General features: G+C 37.9%; 1 protein-coding gene across 41 annotated transcripts in view; it reads right to left on the bottom strand.

Annotated features, from left to right (window-relative positions):
- NRXN3 (neurexin 3) overlaps positions 1-18,823 on the bottom strand; it is a 1,705,132-nt gene that overhangs the window by 182,099 nt on the left and 1,504,210 nt on the right. For all 41 annotated transcript variants that reach the window (XR_010130801.1, XR_010130802.1, XR_010130803.1 and 38 more), the window contains one exon: positions 18,219-18,390. Coding sequence is in view for 38 of the 41 variants with exons in the window: in XM_055361100.2 (XP_055217075.1) it covers positions 18,219-18,390 (172 nt within the window). In the remaining 3 variants the exon portion in view is untranslated. The remainder of the gene's footprint in view (positions 1-18,218; positions 18,391-18,823) is intronic.

The raw sequence follows: 18,823 nt of genomic DNA, 5'->3' as shown, positions 1-18,823 counted from the left end.
GAAATGTCTAGAGAAAAGTATGGATCAGCATGGGGGCTGTTTTATAACATATCTATCTTAGTTTAAAAAGAAAAGAAGAAAAGAGGAAAGGGAGAACATACCCTATACAAATATAAGACATTTTACAAATAACACTGATAGATCGTAAATGCCAAAAGCAAAGGAAAATAAAATATTTGAAAGCATCCAAGGGAACGTGAATGTGGATAATTTTCTTAATGGGCATTTAATTTAAAAAAAAAATCAATTTGACTTAAAGCAAAATGATCAGACATAGAGAAAAAAGGAAAAAAAATGTAAGGCTTGGGATATGGCAGAAAGAATCAAGATTAATTTCAAAAAGCCATGTCCTAAAGAAAAGAAAGGACAATCCCTTAGTGAAAGTCACTGATTTCCAACCACAGCTTGAGACCTGAATCAGGGTTGGAAGGAGAAAATTTACGAGGGAAATATGATTAGTAGAACCAGAGCCTTTCTTCTTTTCCAGTGTGTTAAATTGGAAAAAAAAAAAAAAATAGCTACAATCCCATTTCAAAATCTGTCTCTTGGCAGTGAGACTCTTACTCCTCTCATAACAGTTTGAATCTATCTTTTCACCCTTGGGGTTCTGGGTGGGCCGTGAGACTTGCTTGGGCATATGGGCACTAGCAAATGTGATATAAGCAGAGGCTTGAAGAGCCATCTGTGTATGAATGCTTGCCCTTGCCTGCTGCCTACACCTGAGATTGCCATGTGAACTTCCATGAGAAAAGAAACCCAGCCATGTGAACCTACTCAGCTATCTGAACTGAGACCCCAGAGGGGTACATGAGGCCATCAAGATCATCTAGCTCCATCCAGGCCAACCCAGAAGAGAAAAAAACACTCATATGAGCCACGGAAATTTTGGAGTGGTTTGCAGTGCAGCGAACCTAAATGATATAGCCAGGAATTCAGGAGATACAGGAAGAACAGGGGTCTGAGAGTGGGTAAAGGAAACACTATCTCCTATGAGGGTTTCCATGAAGGCTCAGCAGGAGGAGGGAAGCAGCTCCATTGCAGTCTCCAGATTCAAAGGAGTTTGTGTGGCAAAAGTCTTAGGGGTCCAAGGATGGAGACATGGACAGCTGGGCCCCTGTTGCCTATCCTTAGCCCTGTTCCTCTTTCTAAGGAAAGAATTACCAAATCCAAAAGAAGAGATGCAATAATGCAGTTCCTGAGAGGAGAGGGTAAGGCTGAGGGAGTTGGGAAAGGGAAGGAAAATTGGAGAAAGGTTGATGTGTGTGTTGATGCTTCTCTGATCCTTGATTCTAGACACAGACTAGGGGAAGAGCAGGGAATGAGGTGGGGATTGACTCCAAGACGATAATGAGTAGAGTTAAGTACCTCCCTAAAGGGACAAGGGGCTACTTATCTGACCTCCTTCTATCACTCTTTGGATGAGGAGTGGAGAGGAAGATCTCTAGGAACAGCAGGCTGAATTCTGAATTTACTAGTAAGACTTGCTGGCACTGAGACCTCTCACCCCGTCAATGAATTTTTCATTCCATACATGATTTCACAGAGAGCACTGAAGGATTACCTTCTTTTTTTCTGAGCAAACAGGGCCATCACTTTCCTTCTTAACCCTAACATTCCAAAACAAAACCATTTATGTCCCTGCAGGGTATGAATACCCTTTGAATACTGGTCATGAATACACTTACCTATACTTAGACTAGAAAGGCACTCCTCCACCACATTCCCTACTAACACACAACAATAGAAACAAACCAAAACTCTCATTAAAGAGCAAAACTAGACACACACACACACAAACAGTCCTACCTTGCAACCTTGGTTTTACCTTTTTATCTGTTGTTCTGTTTTGTTTTGAGACAGGGTTTCACTCTCATCGCCCAGGCTAGAGTACAATGGCAGGATCTTAGCTCCCTGCAACCTTCACCTCCTGGGCTCAAGCAATTTTCCCGCCTTCTCTTGCCTCAGCCGCCCAAATAGCTGCGACTATAGGCATGCATCTGTAGGTGTGAGCCACTGCGCCAAGCCTGCAACCTTGGCTTTTAAAAAGCAGGCACTGCCTCTTCAGCCCCTGTTAAAGTTTGTGGATTAGCAAAAAGCAGCCTTTTTAAACTCATTGAGAAGAGTTTAGAAATCATTTCCCTAGGATGTTATAGCTGCTATTTAAGGGGCATTTCTTTAGCATGTGAATGGCAGCTAGAATCTAGAGCAAAGACCCCAAAATGATCAAGATCCAGGGACTAAGGGGTTAACAAAAGTAAGGACAACTAGCATTGCTAAATGCTGTGATTTACAACTCAAGTGACAATCAATCATTAGAAGTAACTTATAGTTACGTCATGACTCAAATATTATTCACATTGTAAATGTGATGGCCAGAATAGCATTTTTTAAAATTAGGGCTTTAAAAAAACACTTTTAAGAAAGTGGCCAATGATTATGTAAAATTATCCACAAATGTTAAATATTTATCTGGCACCCAGATTCCGCTACTCTGTATTGAATATTAGTCCTTAAAGTATTTTTTTCCTATGAAATTAGAATCACCTTAGAAGCAGTGCTTTTTCTTTTTTAAGCTTTTTACTCCATTCTACTTCCATAATTCCCTCCTTAACACACAATGAAACCAAACATTGACATACCTTAAGTGCTCAAGAATACTCAAAAAGTTGACAACTATTGGCCACCTCAAAAGATGGCAGGTATCCAACAAACTATTAAACTATTAGCTTTGAAGTTTTCGATGTTCAGAAAGGTTCTTATAATCTTTACAACATTTGAGACATATACATAAAATAACAGTGCCTCTTCCTTCTTTAAGCTATTTCGTATGACTTTATATATAATATTAAATCTTGGCTATCTGAGGAACATGTCTAAAGATTATAGGTGATTTTACGTTTAAAGATATTCATTGAATATTAACTACATGCTAGCACAAAGGCAATACTTTTTATATTTGCCCATTGATGGGTGTGTGTGTATAGAGAGATTTTATAAATATCCCAAATGAAAGCATGCTTTTGTATGTGCCATAGAACCTTGCACCTTGCAACAAGAAATAGCTCCTAGATATGAGATGTAAGAAAAAAATCCATGATTTAAAGAAATTATTCAAAATAATTTCAACTGACAACCCTAATAATAAAAGATGTGAATGAAAAAAAATTTTTTAAGCCAAAGAGGAGAAATCAGATCTATTATCTTGGTGGAAGAAAGATAAAGTCTCTCATTTTAAATTAGATGAATAAAATTAAACTAGTACATATTGTTAGAAATATCTGAACCAAGCAGGGAAATGGACCAGGTGACCTGGTATTTTCACCATTATAATTACTAGGTTCCTTTGAATTTCACTCCTTCAGAAACCTGCTTTTATCTTTGCGATAATGATCCAAGAGATTAAAAGAAGGCCTCTGAGTGACTTGATTTGCCTACTCAAGTTCATGCAGTATCTATTGATGTACCATTGCTGTCTTGTCAAAAAGCACTTACAACATTAGTAAGTATAAGGTGTAATTAGGACAAGAGATGGACAGGTGAGAAGAAAGCCTGCAGTCTTCTTGGTTTAATGTTTTTATTTCTGACTATCAGGGATGGTGGCCTTTAAAAATCATATTGGAATCCTCACAAGTGCTTAGACTTCTGAACAAGGATTGAAATTTTTCTTCTAACCCAAACAAGAATGCTGTCCAAAGATTTACTTTTGATTGTGAATTATAGAGGATATATACTAAACACAGTGAGCAGCAAAGACATGTGTAGATTTCCTCTTTCCTTAACCTGGGTTTAAACTTGGTCTGATTGAATAATGGTTCAACTCCTATTATTCAGTTTCTACCACAGAGATTTATAGAGAAGGATGCTTAATGAATACTTCTAGAGGAGAATTTGAGCAGTTGCTATAAACAAAGGAAAGCAGGTATTAGAGTTGCTTTTGTCCTTACAGTTTGGCTATGTCAGTTGGGACTTCACTTCCAAATGGCAGTGAGGTTTGAAAGTATACAGTAACTGCTCAAACTCTTGGTCCCTTTAATCAACAGCTAGCTATTCTAAGTAGCTGCAGGGGCCAGTGGAGTAGGGGGAGGTTGGAAGAATGAGAGTGCTGAGTGGCACAAATCAAAGAATAGAAGCCAGAAGAGGGAGGAACAAAGTACAATTATACTGATTGTTTTATTTGATCAGAAAATTAAAGCCACTGTAACCTGACAGAAAGCTACAGTTATATAATTATGCAGCCACAGAATAAGCTAGATTTACTTTCTGAATAGTTCAATAATGTTTTGGCCTATGTGTTCATCAATGATACCTACAACCACTATCTCATTTCAACAAGACCACTAGGAAGGTTGGCTTGGAACAAGTCTCTTAGAAGAATTACATACAACTACTGGAAATGGAAATAAAACAAGAGAATTGTCTGTGAAGGTCTGGGATCAGGGTTGGTCAGGACTTTCAGTTAATGTGTTGGCAAAGCACCTCACTCAGTTTAGCTGACTTATTTCAAGAACAGATCTATTAAGAGTATTCCAAAATTCCCTTTATAGACCTACTTGTAGCTCAAAATTCTGAGGTCATAGCGGGGGAAAGTCACAAAATGAAGCAAAACTATTAGATTTCACTTGGTTTGCCTCCTCTAGGAGAGCTCAATTGCTCCCTGAGAACAATATATTGCCTTTATTTTTACCAATTCTAGAGATCCAGTGCCACCCATACCACAGAAAAAAATTCAGTAAACTAATCCAGCTATTCATTTTGTAAACCTAAAGACATTTCAGTTCTATTTTAGCTTGTATTTTACTTACATAAATTTTTATTTTATTTGAAACAGCACCTCGCAACAGTTTTATAAAGGTATAAAAATGAAGTAATAAGATTTCTAAACCTTGGCTAAGATTTTAGATTTACTTTTTACATATATATCTATATTAGATTTATATGTATTTTTCTGTCAAGGATACTGAAATCTTCCTCCTATTTATCATTTTGTTTAATTATACTTGGCAATCCACCCTTTGAGACCAATAAAGAGTCATCGTACTAATATAAAAAATATTTCAATAAAATCATATTTGTTTCAATAAAGAAACATTTCTAAAGTAAAAGCTTAAAAGTTTTGTAGTAAATGATATTTTTCTTTTGTTATAAAAGTATTTATAGTTAATGCTTGTCAAGAATGCTGTATAACAACTTATATTTTTGTTGTGTATATGCAGTCATTGAAGTCAGAAAGCTCCAAAAATCTCAGTTGTACAGTTTAATATTTACTGATTACCTACTATGTTTCTTTCCTTTTTAAAAGAGGATTAAGAAAACTGTGACCACTTTTCTTGCACTATAGGGCCAAATCTGGCAGTATATGCTTTCTATTCTGGTAGTTAGAACTTTGATAACTTAATTGGAGTCAAAATTGAGGTCAGCAAACTGTGAAGGGGGTCCCTATTTTGTAAATAAAAACCCAGTGTGCTTTAGTTTGGCTTTTAAAAAAAGTATATACTTAAGGTATATACACATATAAGGTATATATGTAATCTTGATATACATATAAACAGTGAAATGACTGTAGTCAAGCAAAGTAACATGCCCATCATCTCATACAGTGATTGTTTCTCTCCCTTTCCTTTCTTTCTTCTTTGTCGTATGAATATCTAAAATCTACTCTCTTGGCAAATTATCAATATATAATAATACAATATTATTAAATATAGTCCTTATGTTGTACATTAGATCTCTAGACTTATTCATCCCTTATAACTTTGCACAGAAAAAAAAATACTATACAATCTCACTTACGTGTGGAATCCAAAAAGAAAAAAATAAAAGCGAAGGAAATACATAGAAAGATAAAGTAAAATAGTGGGTACCAGGCGTGGTGGGGAATAGGAGGATGTAGGTCAAAATTTATTTTAAATACTACATGGTTTTAGGCATATGCACATCTATAAAAACTGATAGCCTGGTCTTGCTGCTTTAATAAATAGGGGATCTGATTCTAAAATCTCTAAAACTCAATAGCATGAAGTGGGCTGAGCCACCTCTAAAGTGGGCTAGTCCATCCTCAGAACATCAGATCAATGGCTTGAAAATGGAACTGAAGCTCAAGCAGGAAGCTCTCAGCAGCAAGATAGGGACAACCGATGCTGAGATAATGAAGGGAATGCTCTCTAAGACTTAGAAGACAGACATATCAGGGAGCGGGTAGGAGAAAAGATCAATGCAAGGCATCAACTGGCACCTTTATGCATAAGGGCTATGAGAAATAGGCTAGGGTGGCTAATCAAAATTCTCAAATTTAAAAGAAAAGTAAGCACTATTTTTTTAGGAGACAGGGGTGTATTTAAATCACCACAGCTTATTAAGTAGAAGTAACAGAAGTAAAGAAACAATGCTTTCTGTCTGTCATCTTCAAATCTTGCTCTAGAATGGAATCTGTGTCTTTCTTTGGTGTTGAATTAAAAAAATGGTATTTAGCTGTTTTGTTGTTTGTCATTTTTAACTATAGGTAAATGGAGTGCCTGTCCTTCTTACGTATTGTATCTCTTTATTTCTTTATCCTGAATTAACCTCACCAGTAGGTCTATGTCACCCTACACGGTAGTACTATTCTCTGTCTCTCTAGAGATTTAACCCATCCACTTAGAGATACTCTTACTCTCTTTATTCCAAACAGATAAGACAATTCAAAAAATAAAGCTGATGGATTAGTAAAAACTGTAGGCTTCCAACTATCCGTGATTTAAATCAGGGGTCCCCCAGCTACACCTAATGGGCATATGTGGTTCATCACAGCTTGTTTTTGTAAAGCAAGTTTTATTAGAATACAGCTGTGCCTATTCATTTATGTATTGTCTATAGTAGATTTTGCATTATAACAGCAGACTGGAATAACTGCAACAAAGATCATGCAAATCATATATTAATAAAATATTGAAGTTAATATCTAAATATATTTACATTTATAACATAGGTTGGTTTCTAAAGCCTATGCTACTTGTTATTTGGCCTTTGGGGGAAAAGGTTTGGTGATCCCTAATCTAAATAAAGATATCAGGGTTTCCCTGTCTACTTCCAAATGTTGGTTCTGCCACCTACTAGCTGTGCGACACTGGAGTGTGTTACTTAACCACTCAGACTTCGTTTCCTCATCTCTAAAATGGTAATAATAATAATAGGACCCCTTTCCAGGATGCTATGATGATTCAAAATCAAATAGTGTATCCCAGTCTTACCTGTTATTAATATTTTTCCCCTAAAATATTTTATGCAAGGATAGGTTGTAATACCCTCATCCCTTCCTCTGGGATATACAGTTTTCAGTTACTTGGAGGCATTTGGAATGAAGATTTCACCACCGAACTCTGAGAAAAACACATTTCTCTAATGTGATTAAAATGAAAACAAATCTAGTTTAATTAAACATTGAGGCTGGCAATTGTGCATCAGGCAGAAGCACATTTCTAGTAAATGTTTAATAATGGGATTACAGTGTTCTGCATGCACTGGGATGTAGGAAATAATAGTACATTTGCATGTGAATTTATATCTGTCAACCATGTGAATTTGAGCTCTGTAGGTGATGCAAACTGGAGTGCTCTTGGAAGACATTGGAAAAGTGGAGTGGGCAACCTGGGTATTAGGTTGTGAGGGCAAACAAATCTGTGTGGAATCTCAGAGTTGACTCTTGGTGGACAGTGACCACAGCAAATGTGCTCAACCTCCCTGAACCTTGGTTTACTCATCTGTAAACGAGGGAGATTAATACTTCTACCTTGGAACCACTGGGGAGATGACACTAAGTAAAATAAGGTATGATGAATGTGTTTATTTTGACTGTGTTGAAGGTATCACAGGTGTATGCACATGTCTAAACTCATCAAAGTATGCGCAGGATTTTTTGCCTATCAATCATCCCTCAATAAAACTGTAAAAAAAAAATTTAAGTAAAAGAAAGAATTCCATGATCATTAATTTCCTCAATGTGAAAGGTATAAGTTGCCATGTCATCTTTCACACTAGGTAGGGGAGCAGAGCTTATTGGCATTGTTCCAGATAATTCAAGGTCACATCCCAAATTGTATTCCATGCTTGCCCGTCTGGTCTTCAGGCTCCATCAGGCATTTATGTGTACCCGCTACCGAACTTGGATCTCACCTCAATAGTAGCACCTTCTTTCACTTTGTGGAATTGTAGGTTCAAGATAGGGCAGCGTACGGGAGCTTTGGGTTTGCCTTCTAAGACATACAGGCTTCAGTTCCAGGTATTCATGTGCTAGCTTGACCCTGGGAGAAGCTCCAGATTCTCATTTGTGAAATGATAACGGTAATATCTACCCCTTGGGGCTACTGCAAAGACTTGATACAAGAACTCAGTACCCTACCTGGCGATTAATAACTGCTCAATAAAAATGTCTTCCTTGTGTACTTGTATTTCTCTTGAACTACACTTGAGGATCCTTGAGGTCAGGAGCTGCATTTCGTTTTTCACCATATACCCATCACCTAGTATGAATTCACATATAAAGTAGATGTGGAACAAATATTTGTTGAATAGTGAATGAAGGTGAATGAATAAATGCATAAAGAAATGGCTCCACTCAGAGCTACCCCGGTGATGAGGATAGGGGAATACTTCTATTACAATAAAGGCAACAGCAGTTAGTAAAAAGGTTTCTACAGTGTTTCTGCTGTTTGAAAGTGCAATATAAATTTTTTGCTAGCCCATGATCAATCAACTTCTATTGTTTGATATACACTTCAGCATTTAAGTTCTGTCGAATTGACATTTGCTACTTAAAAACTTAGTCCCTAAGTCTTCTTATGCTGTGCTATGTATCTCCCATTGGCACTTAGTAAACTATGCCATCAAGGCCAACACAGAGCATCAGGGACTTACTGAAAGGCTGTGAAAGTACCATGTGGAAAATAAATGCATCTTATGGAGAAAACTGTAAATATCACTGGGAATCCAATCAAATTCATGTTAACTCCATGAACTGAAGACTCAAAGTGCCTCTTTGTCCTTGACTCATTCCCTCCTTCCTCCTCTGACCCCCCTTCCCCTCTCTTCAGCCTGCTGGGATATTGACAGGGATTTTAGAGGAGTGGAAGGTCTTTATCTCTTTGAGATGAGCTGCAATATGATTACAATCGATTGAGTGATTTACAGTATAGAGCACCTTTCATTACCTTCTCTGCTTTATAGAAGTATAAATGACATACTGTATGTGAATATATATTATTATTATTGGATATTTATGTACCACCTTTCTCAAAGAAGCTCGGTGTTCTTTTTAGACTTTAAATAACTAGAGAGACTCTGCAACCTTGTGCAAAATTTAAACTGAAGAGACTGGAACTTGGAAACTTTTCCCATAAATAAAACTATGCACTTGCATGGGTGGTAGGATACTTGGTGTTCAGGCAGCTCTGGGGCAGAGGAAAAACAGTACAGGGTAATTGTATTTTATGGCTGGGATAATAATTCTAAGTTTTCATAATTAAAGACAACTTCTGCAGGCCAGAATTTGTATTAACTACTTAAACTAGAGCTTCCATGAGACAATAGGGAAAACAAAACTTGTAATTCACTAACCAGCTTTGAAATTATGCAATATTTGATGATTGTTTTAATTCAGAAGAATGTATGTTATTACTGATGCCTCACGTAGAGGGAGATGTTATTAGTATTTTTATTTATGTCACACTATTTCAAATAAGTATAATTTAAAAAATCCCATAAAGTGTGACTACACTGCATTTCTAATCTTGAAAGATATTATTTAATTAAAATAGATGCATTATGGTTGGAAATCAAGAAATTCTTTATCTTACATCCCTGGTTACATTGTACCTAGAAGTGACCCTCAAATTTTTAATTATTCATTTGACTGAGTCCCTAGACTATAATATTTATAACATTTAACATATGGCTAAATAAATATGATGTGCTTTCTAATTTTTAAAATTCCAACTTCTTCTTTAAATCCCAAGATAGTCTACTAAAAATGGGGAAAATGTAAATGTGTATCCTATAAAGTCCTACAGAGGGTTGCAGCAAAATTATTCTTTTGCTCAACAGCCCTGTAGACCAAAAGCATTGCCCTGTTCACAAGAGAATTCTAGATAAATAATATCTTTGGCTACTACAATTGTTATTATCTGATGTAAATCCTTATAATTATAAAAAGCTCCTTTGTGTATGTTAATTCCTTTATAAATAACCTTGAGCTATGTATTAACCTAATGTTTTGGGGGCAAGTTTCTATGTGCCCTGTGTCCATGTGTTCCCGCGACCTCAAATGTTTTATATATTTCTATCTGGTCTCTTTGTCTTCTGGGTGGTTATGTTTAATTTTAGCATTAGTCCAAGCTCCAGTTTGCCTTGAAATGCTTATCAGCTTCTTAGAGACATTTATGGGAGAGAGAAAAAGGCTCTAGGTTTGATAGCAGTAATTGTATTTAACTTATAAGATACAAGACTGTTTATCTTGTGGCTGGGAATTCACAGAGAAGAAAGGAAGTTTCCTTGATAAAACAAAAATTAAATTAAAAAAATACTAAGCACCTTCTTGCCACTCTCTCACTCCCCAAGCAAGACTATTAAATGGCAAAACAAACCTTCATTTAAAAGTTCTTTCTTTTTGCATAGACATGGCACTAGAAGGTAAAACAAGATCACAAAAAGAAAGAGGCTGACAAGGCTTCCAGAGGCCACACCGATGATATAGATAAAGCCAAATATGTATAGATGCCCAAGGAAATGCTGACTTCTAGACTGGGCAGAAATTAGAGATTTAACCTGAGGGGGGAATTCTATAATTTAACTTGAGAGAAAAATTCTAAATTGTCAAGATTTGAGTTAAACCCAGAATTTCTAGGATATGCAACTGTTCTAGGGTGTTTACGAGAATCTAAGGAAGGAGCAGAGCGTGATTAAACATTAAGTCTCTTAAGTCAGATGGTTCTGGGTTGAATACCAGCATTTCCCAAACTAAGCTACACTCCCATAGACTGTTCCTAATCTAAAAAAATGGGAATAAGACCAACGCTGTCCTAATGGGTGGTTTCAAGACTAAGTAGGATGCTGCCCACGAACTGGGGAGTATGTCATAAATGTTCGGCAAATGGCAGCCACCACCACCTGGGTGAGTTTGGCTGAAAGACGGTGAATGGCACCATCTGCCACTTCCTACACCTCTGGGAGAAAGTGTTTATTCAGTGCACATGCCCCTCACTTTGGAACCGTTTCTACTATTGCGGAATTCTCCATGAAGGCTGAGAAAGCAAGATGGAAAAATCTCTTAGTCCCCTATTCTCACCTTTCATAAGTAAACTTCATTGTAGAAAGTCTTTCAAGATAAAAAATGGTCCTAAAATGTATACGGGTGGTAGATAATCCAGACAATACACCTGCAGGTACAATTATTATTCATGCAATGCTTTAAGGTACTCAAAGAACTTTCCACTTTCTAAGACAGAACAATGAACACGATCCCCATTTTATAGGTCATGTAACTGGCTTCTTAGGGTCAAGTTTGCTGATAGATTTGCACCATAGCCATGCTGTCAGAGCATACAAATATAGCTTAAGAAAGGGTAGTTTGCCATGTGTGTTTAGGAAACATACCTCTAGCCAGTACTTTCTTTTTTTGTGAAGTGTCCTATAGTAGTGTCAATCTGAGCATTCACTTGGTTTTAATGCGAGAAAATGCATATATATGATCATGGAGATCAAAGCATAGAGAAACTTCTCGACAGTGGGAACCTTCTCAAGGTTGTGGGCAAGCTGGCAAGTGACAGGGCCAGGGGCCCTTGGTTACACCCAGAAAGTCTGACTCCAAAACCCTTATACTTAATCATCACCCTTTAATGCCTCTCCAACAGCTGCTTGGATAGGGTGGAGTTATTGTCCCTGTGATTGTATAATATCAAAACTCATTAGATGAGTTCAGAAGGTACATGAAGGTAAATGCCCATCGTTTACATGGTAGAAAACACATAAAAGGAAATAAAAGATGGCATATTGTAGTCCTGCACTGGCTAATACTAGCCTCTAACCTATAGCCTCATAGTGCTGGAGCGAGGATTGAATGAGAAATGTATTTAAAGCCTTCAGTGCCTAGGACATAAGTACATAATAAAACAAAAATTTCAGAATCTCCATCATACCAGCCACACTGCTCAATAGCAACATATGGTTGGCGGCTACCACATTGAACAGTACCGGTAGTCAGTCTGAAAGAAGAAAAAAAAAGACACATTTTTTAGCTTCTACATATCAGTGAATGTCAAACTTAGCTACACAGAGAATCACCTTAGGAGCTTTTTTTTAAAAAAAACAAAAAACAAACAAAAAAATGCCTGGGCCAGTGTTTCTCAATTTACAATGTACCCATAGCACTGGGGGATCTGATTTTGCAGGTACGGGGTGGCGCCTGAGAGTCTGCATTTTTAACAAGCTCCCAGGGGAAGCTGATGCTGCTGATCCATGGACCACACCCCAGATCAGTTAAATTAGATGCCCTGAGACCAGTGCCCGAGCACTGGCAATTTATTAAACTTCTCAGGGGGTTCTCAATTTCAGCCAGGTTGCAGACCATTGCTTTACATAAATATGTATATATAAGTGCCTATTGAAAACATTCTTTTAAAACATTTTTGTTAACCGAAGACAAACTGCATAATGTGGAAATAATTCCCTTGGAAATAGAAACTCACAAACATGTGAATCCTAATTCATTTCTGACAAATTGGAAAGGATGACTAGTTAGCAGTGCGAATATTCAACATACACTAGTTTGAGTGATTAATTGATACATTTTGTGACTGAATGTTGGAGCACCTTCTTTATAAGATGGCTTTAAAATGTTCCTCACAATGTTCAAACACATTCATTAAGTGAGGCTTTCTCTGGTTGCCCTTATATCTCTGTAGTCCTGAAACCTTGTTCAAATATGGCTTTCCTTCTTGATTGTATTTATACTTCTTATTCCCTCTGCAGGACTCTGCTCTCTCTGTTTTTCCCCCTGTTGAACTGAAAGCAACGCTAGTCCGGAACGGATGAATGAGCAGGTAGATGAGGCTTGTTTTAATGCATGCTTCAAATCTGGCAAGGCCTCAAATGTTCGCAGGCAAAGACACAAAGAAAAGGAAAGTAAACCTCCTGGCTAGGAATTAATGAAAACCCAAGGCCTGAGAAATTTCAGCATCATGTCAAGTACATAGACTTGTTTTTAATCCTTTAAAGTCTCAATAATTTAGGAGGAGATGTGGACAAAAAAAAAAAAATCTTATACCGATGTATACTGTCTAAATTACAAAAACATGATGAGCATTTACAACAAAATATGTTGGAAACTTTCTCTAAGTCAGCAACTCTTATATGGGGGTGATTTTGCTGACCAGAGGGTATTTGGCACTTGTGGAAACATGAGAGTGGCATCCGGGGGTAAAAGTCGTGGATGCTGCTAAACATCCTACAATGTGCAAAACAGTACCCCGCCCCCTTCCTTACACACCAACAGCAAAGATGTGTCCAGCCCCAAATGTCAATAGGTTGAAAAACCTTACTAACTAGACTACTCCAGGCAGAGATTTCCATTTGAGAATATGTTTTTACAAAAAGAAATACTGTCATTATTAATAAAATCGTGGCTCTGAGAAATAGGAATGTGAGCAGAAAGTTTGAGGTTGTGCAGTCTGAGGATCAGGATAGAAAAGTGTTGGCTCTGCTCCTTAAGCTGTGTGACACTGGGAAAGTTATTTAGCCTTTCAGAGCCTTGATAACGTAACCTTAAAATGGGTATGGCAGGAGTAATAATGCCAAACCCTGTCCTTCACAGGACGGAGTGAGGCTCAAATGTAATAACGTATATGAAGGTATTTTGATCATCAGTAAGTACTATAGCAATGTTTTCTCTTCCAACTCCTATAAAGACAAGTTTCTGTGGAATTTGACAAACTCAAATATAAAGAGAGTTTTCTAATGTAGCATCCTTGAAAGGGAGCTACTTTTACCTCTTTCATGTTCTAAGTTGGGTGGTCAAATAGGATTTAAATGTAGGTCATCCGTGTGCATTTTAAAGACTGAAGAAGAGGAATTCTGTGAAGAGCACTTGAACTGAGTTGGTATGCCCTGCTCTCCTCAGCACCCCCTGGCATGCAAAGATTGAAGCTGTGTATCAGTCTGCATGTCCCAGGAAGCCTAGATAGGACCGGAAAAGCCTTTACTGGACCATGCTCAGGGTTCTTACAGCAGTGACAGTACCACCGGCCACCCACTCATAGCAGAGAGAAGATATGGAACAAACCCAGTCAGCTCAGCCTTCCAGGGGGCCTAGAGCTGTGGCTAAAATTAATTCCTCATACTCAGGTCACCTTTCACCTCCCCTCCCTTGTTCCTACCACCGCATTGTATAGGGACAACAATCAGAGACTTTATAAGGAACATTTGTCAGTGCCTGGATGATAGCTCTGGGCTGATTGATTCTTCTTTTATTTCCCTCTCCTGTTTCTTAGCTTTTCTATTTTCAGGTTCAAAGAAAGAAGTTGCTTTTCAGTTCTATCTCCCAGAATTTAGTGATATAAGATTCCGATTGCTATAGAACTATTTTCATTCTGTTTCTTCCCTGATTCACAAAGAAAGAGCCAGTGCTACATGCCCTGTGCCCAGCTGGGTTCTAAATATTTCACGGTGGGATGTTTCAGTAGAGCCCCATAAATGCCCATGAGAAGACTGTGGAGATGACCCATTCATCCCGGTGCACAGCTGACTCATTCAGACCTTGTAGGCAGGAACAATTCCCCGAGAGCATGGTCTCCGAGTGAGATAACTTAACGTAAATCTTCTATAGCAGCTACTCTATATGTCTTCACTGTTTAAACATTAGTAATAAATGAGTAGTGAGACTAAACCCTTGATGATTTCTAAACCTACTGTTATCGATAAAATAGAATGACTTTAGAAAACAAAAGGACACATTTTTGTAGAAACTGTGTCAAGACTGCCTTGCCAGGTTGATGGCTTTGTTTGATGGCCCAGACACGGGGAATTTTGATCTTATGATTTAAAATAAACATTGCCAGATTTTTCTCATGATACTTTAAATTATTAATAGTTAAATTGATCCTTTTAATAGCACAGGGAAGCAGACAGGAGAGAAAATAAGGTATCCAAGGCTCAAAAAGTGAACCGCTCCTAGGCAGTCTTGGCAGAGTGGAACATAAACCTCAATCTAGTATATCACACAACAACTTTTTAATTGAGGCAGCAAGGTAAGGGGATAGCTCCTTTAAATACTCACTATTCTTTCAGCTGCTTCATGGGAGCACATTGCCATTGTTGTAAGGAGGACAGCTTGGGGTCACTGGTGCCAATAAAACTTTTAAATGAGGATTTTGAACTCAACACCTCACAATAACCACTTTTGTGTGATCATTGGAAAGTGACCTTTGAGATATGACACTTCTTGAAAGAAAGAAAGAAATCTAAGATGACACAAGAAGAAAAATACTCATTTCTAGCTATGCATTTTTCAGAACATCCCCCAATTCTCTGGGGGAGCAATAGTGAAAACTGCCCAATTGGAAACAGAAAAATCTTGTCCTAGGTCTTCCTTCACTTGCTATGTGACCTTAGGAAGGGCATAGCACCTCCTTGGGTCTCTGTTTTTATTTGAAATGGAGAATAAAAAATACTACCTTGTCTAATTGATAGGGTATTTCATCTTCAAAATGAAGAAATCTGTACTCAAAAATATGTCCTAATTTAAAATGCTAGCCAAATGATTGGTAATCCTCACAGCTAACATTTATTGAGGATTGACTTAATTGTCCCAGCATTATACATGCGGTCAACTCACTTAATCTTCACATTAACCAGGTATTATCATTACCCTGGTTGTCTAGACTAGGAAACAGGCTCAGGGAGAAGAATGAACATCTTCTTAAAGAAAAACAAAACAGAGAAAGTACAAAATGAGAATTTGGGAAGAAAGAATCTAATATATTTTGAAAGCATTACAGAAATCATCAGAGGAGAAAAATAAAAACTCTTAGAAATTCTTACACTTATTTTATGGTTCAGTGTTACTGTATTTTGAATTACATGTGGGGAGAGGCACCAAATATTTCAATGCTTAGGACATTTCAAGGTCTTTAGACTCACAGGTGATGAAACCAAGATCCCAACTCTAGCCAGTTGACTCCAAGGCCCATACTTATAAATGCTATACTGTACCCTGTCCTGAAATAATAACACATATTGTTACTAAATAACAGTTTCCAATGATAATAATAATTTTCAGGAGGGAGCAATGCTATTAAAGAAAGGCTTAATCTGTTTTGAAAACATATAGGAAGCAACCCATAATTTGGAACTAAAGACACCAAAAGATGGGCGCACAGCAAGAATCTCCGGTTTTGTTGCATAGCTGTGACTTTAAAATGACCATTAAAGAGCCTTCTCATTGCTGGCAGCAAACTTGTAGATTCTATATTGGCTCAAGGCAAGTGGTTAACATCAATTTAGAAATCTTTGAAATTCCTAATAGAAATACAACAAACCCTTCAGCAACACTAGCAAGGCCAATGATAACACATATGATTTTTTCTATGAGCCTATGAACAGCTTTTAAGGTATTGGACTGCTTTTATTCCTTTCACCCTCTCCCCCATCCATCAGGGATTAAGCAAGAAGCATTTAAAAATTAAGTCTATTAGCGTGTAGTGAATTTGAATGATAAAAATTCCTAGAAGCTGTTAATAGCTTTGGCTTTCTTCAAATACTCAAAGATAACCTCTCAAATAAGGGCATTTATGTACCTTAATCTAAGAAATTCTGAGACCCCTAGCAATGGCTAAGCTGGCTGTTTTATGGAAACCGAGATGGCAAATCAATAGTGGGTGGAGCTTTTTGCCTCAATACCTTGGGGGTCTTGCATGCTGTTTCCAGATGCTCTTACAATTCTTAAACAGATATAGCGGGACTCTAGCAATTAGGGAACAACCCAAGAGCGCAGATACTTCTGATAGGCTTTTAAAGAGAATTAATGCTGAGTTAGGTGTGGAGATACAACAGCCTTCAAGCCATTCAAAGTCTTGGCCTACAAATAGGCAAATTCACTTTGTATCTTTCTCACAAGCATAACCATTATTAGCTAATGGCTCTTAGACATGTGAAAATGTGCTTCAAGCTTCTCTGTTATTGTGCCCACCTCACTGTAAAGCAAGTTAGAGAAAAGTGGTGAGAAAATTGTGAGGAGTTTGGTGTGTAGGATAGAGAGTAGCACATCACTTCATGCCCACATTAGTGAGAAGTGCAATATTCTCACTATTCTCTTGCATCCATCAGATGACAGTGCAATTGTGGAACAATGGCCCTTTGCTGAAGGGTTGTCCCCTCCATTCCTGGCACTTTTACGATCAGCACTCAGGACTTTTCCTGGGAGAAGTGAGAGGCAAGAGGGAAAGCTGAGGGATTATTTGAATGATCTCTTTTAAGGAAGGCAACCTTTTCTCCCGTTGTCCTTGATTCAGCCATCTGGCTCTGGGAATTTGTTGCTGAATGTTTCTTGACTGTAAAATTTAAACAGATGATTAACCCCTTTTCCTGCCACACCAGCATGCTTGCTATTAAAATGACTACTAGGACCAACCTTTGAATATCCAGGCAGGCTTAGGGTAAGTGAGAAAATAAAAACTAGCAAAGTCCACCAAATGAATAAAATTCCACCTTAGTTTTTCTCTCATTGTTACCATGACTTGATCTGTGTCTTCAAGTTCAGTAATTGTCCTTTTAGAGTCTCTCTCTGGCATCTGCACCTTCAACCGCACCTGACTAAATGGCACCACAAAGTCTGGGTCTCAAATGGAGCATCTTATGATTATCGACACTAGCTCATGATAGAGATGATCCTTCCCTTCGCTGCTCCTCATCTACAGGCCCTGCAAAATCTACAGTAATTGTCTTTGGTATGAGCCAGTCAGGCTGTATCAGTCAAAGGTTGACAAAAAGTTTCCAGTGCATAGTTGGTAAAGTCTCCAGAAGCTCCCTATACTGGATCAAGTCCTAAAGAGATGACTTATCTTCTCATACAAAAAAATCATGAATGTGTACTTCACTCAGTGTTTTGGAATTTGGTGACAGTCATGAGAAAAATCACCACTGAAAAGTGAGAATGGGAGAGTCAAAAAGAGTAGGACCATTGAGCGAACAACATGTACCTGTAGGATAATGTTCATTCACTGGCCAGTTGTCCACCTGCAGGGTGGCGTTGCCGCCGTTCCTGGTGAAGCGTACCACATGGTATTTGCCGTCATTTACAGGGGTTCTCTCCTCTTTGATGGAGATGTCAACTGTGCCAATGTTGAAGACAACTCCAATTTTCCCCTGTTCCTATAATAAAGAAACACAAAAGGCATAGTTATCACCAACCACGAAGTTCTCTCCCTTTAAACTTGATCCTCCAACCAGCAATAAACCTGTAGGTGCCCAGAGGGAGCTGTCAGCATGAAGATAATAATAGCATTCTATATTTCTCCATGAGCTTTCATCCTGAGCATAAAACCAATGGCATAAAAACCACCCAAATTGCTCTCACAGGCTGCACCGCACAGGTTACATCATTCAATTCCCCTCAGTGCAAATCAGGCCTGGAACTACCTAGTAGCTATGCAATGACAATGCAAAGTTTATTTCTGTGAGATGAATTAGGCCTGTTTGTTTACTAAGAGAGTACACTGAGACACTGGACCTTAAATCATTTATCAATTCAGATTTACAATTAAAGTGGAAATATGTATGAGCTTCTCAGCATATTTTCATGCGA

This window comes from Gorilla gorilla, chromosome 15, assembly GCF_029281585.2.
Source record: "Gorilla gorilla gorilla isolate KB3781 chromosome 15, NHGRI_mGorGor1-v2.1_pri, whole genome shotgun sequence".
Taxonomy (NCBI): domain Eukaryota; kingdom Metazoa; phylum Chordata; class Mammalia; order Primates; family Hominidae; genus Gorilla; species Gorilla gorilla.
Note: the sequence above shows the minus strand (reverse complement) of the source record. Positions and strands in the feature narration are given on the sequence as shown.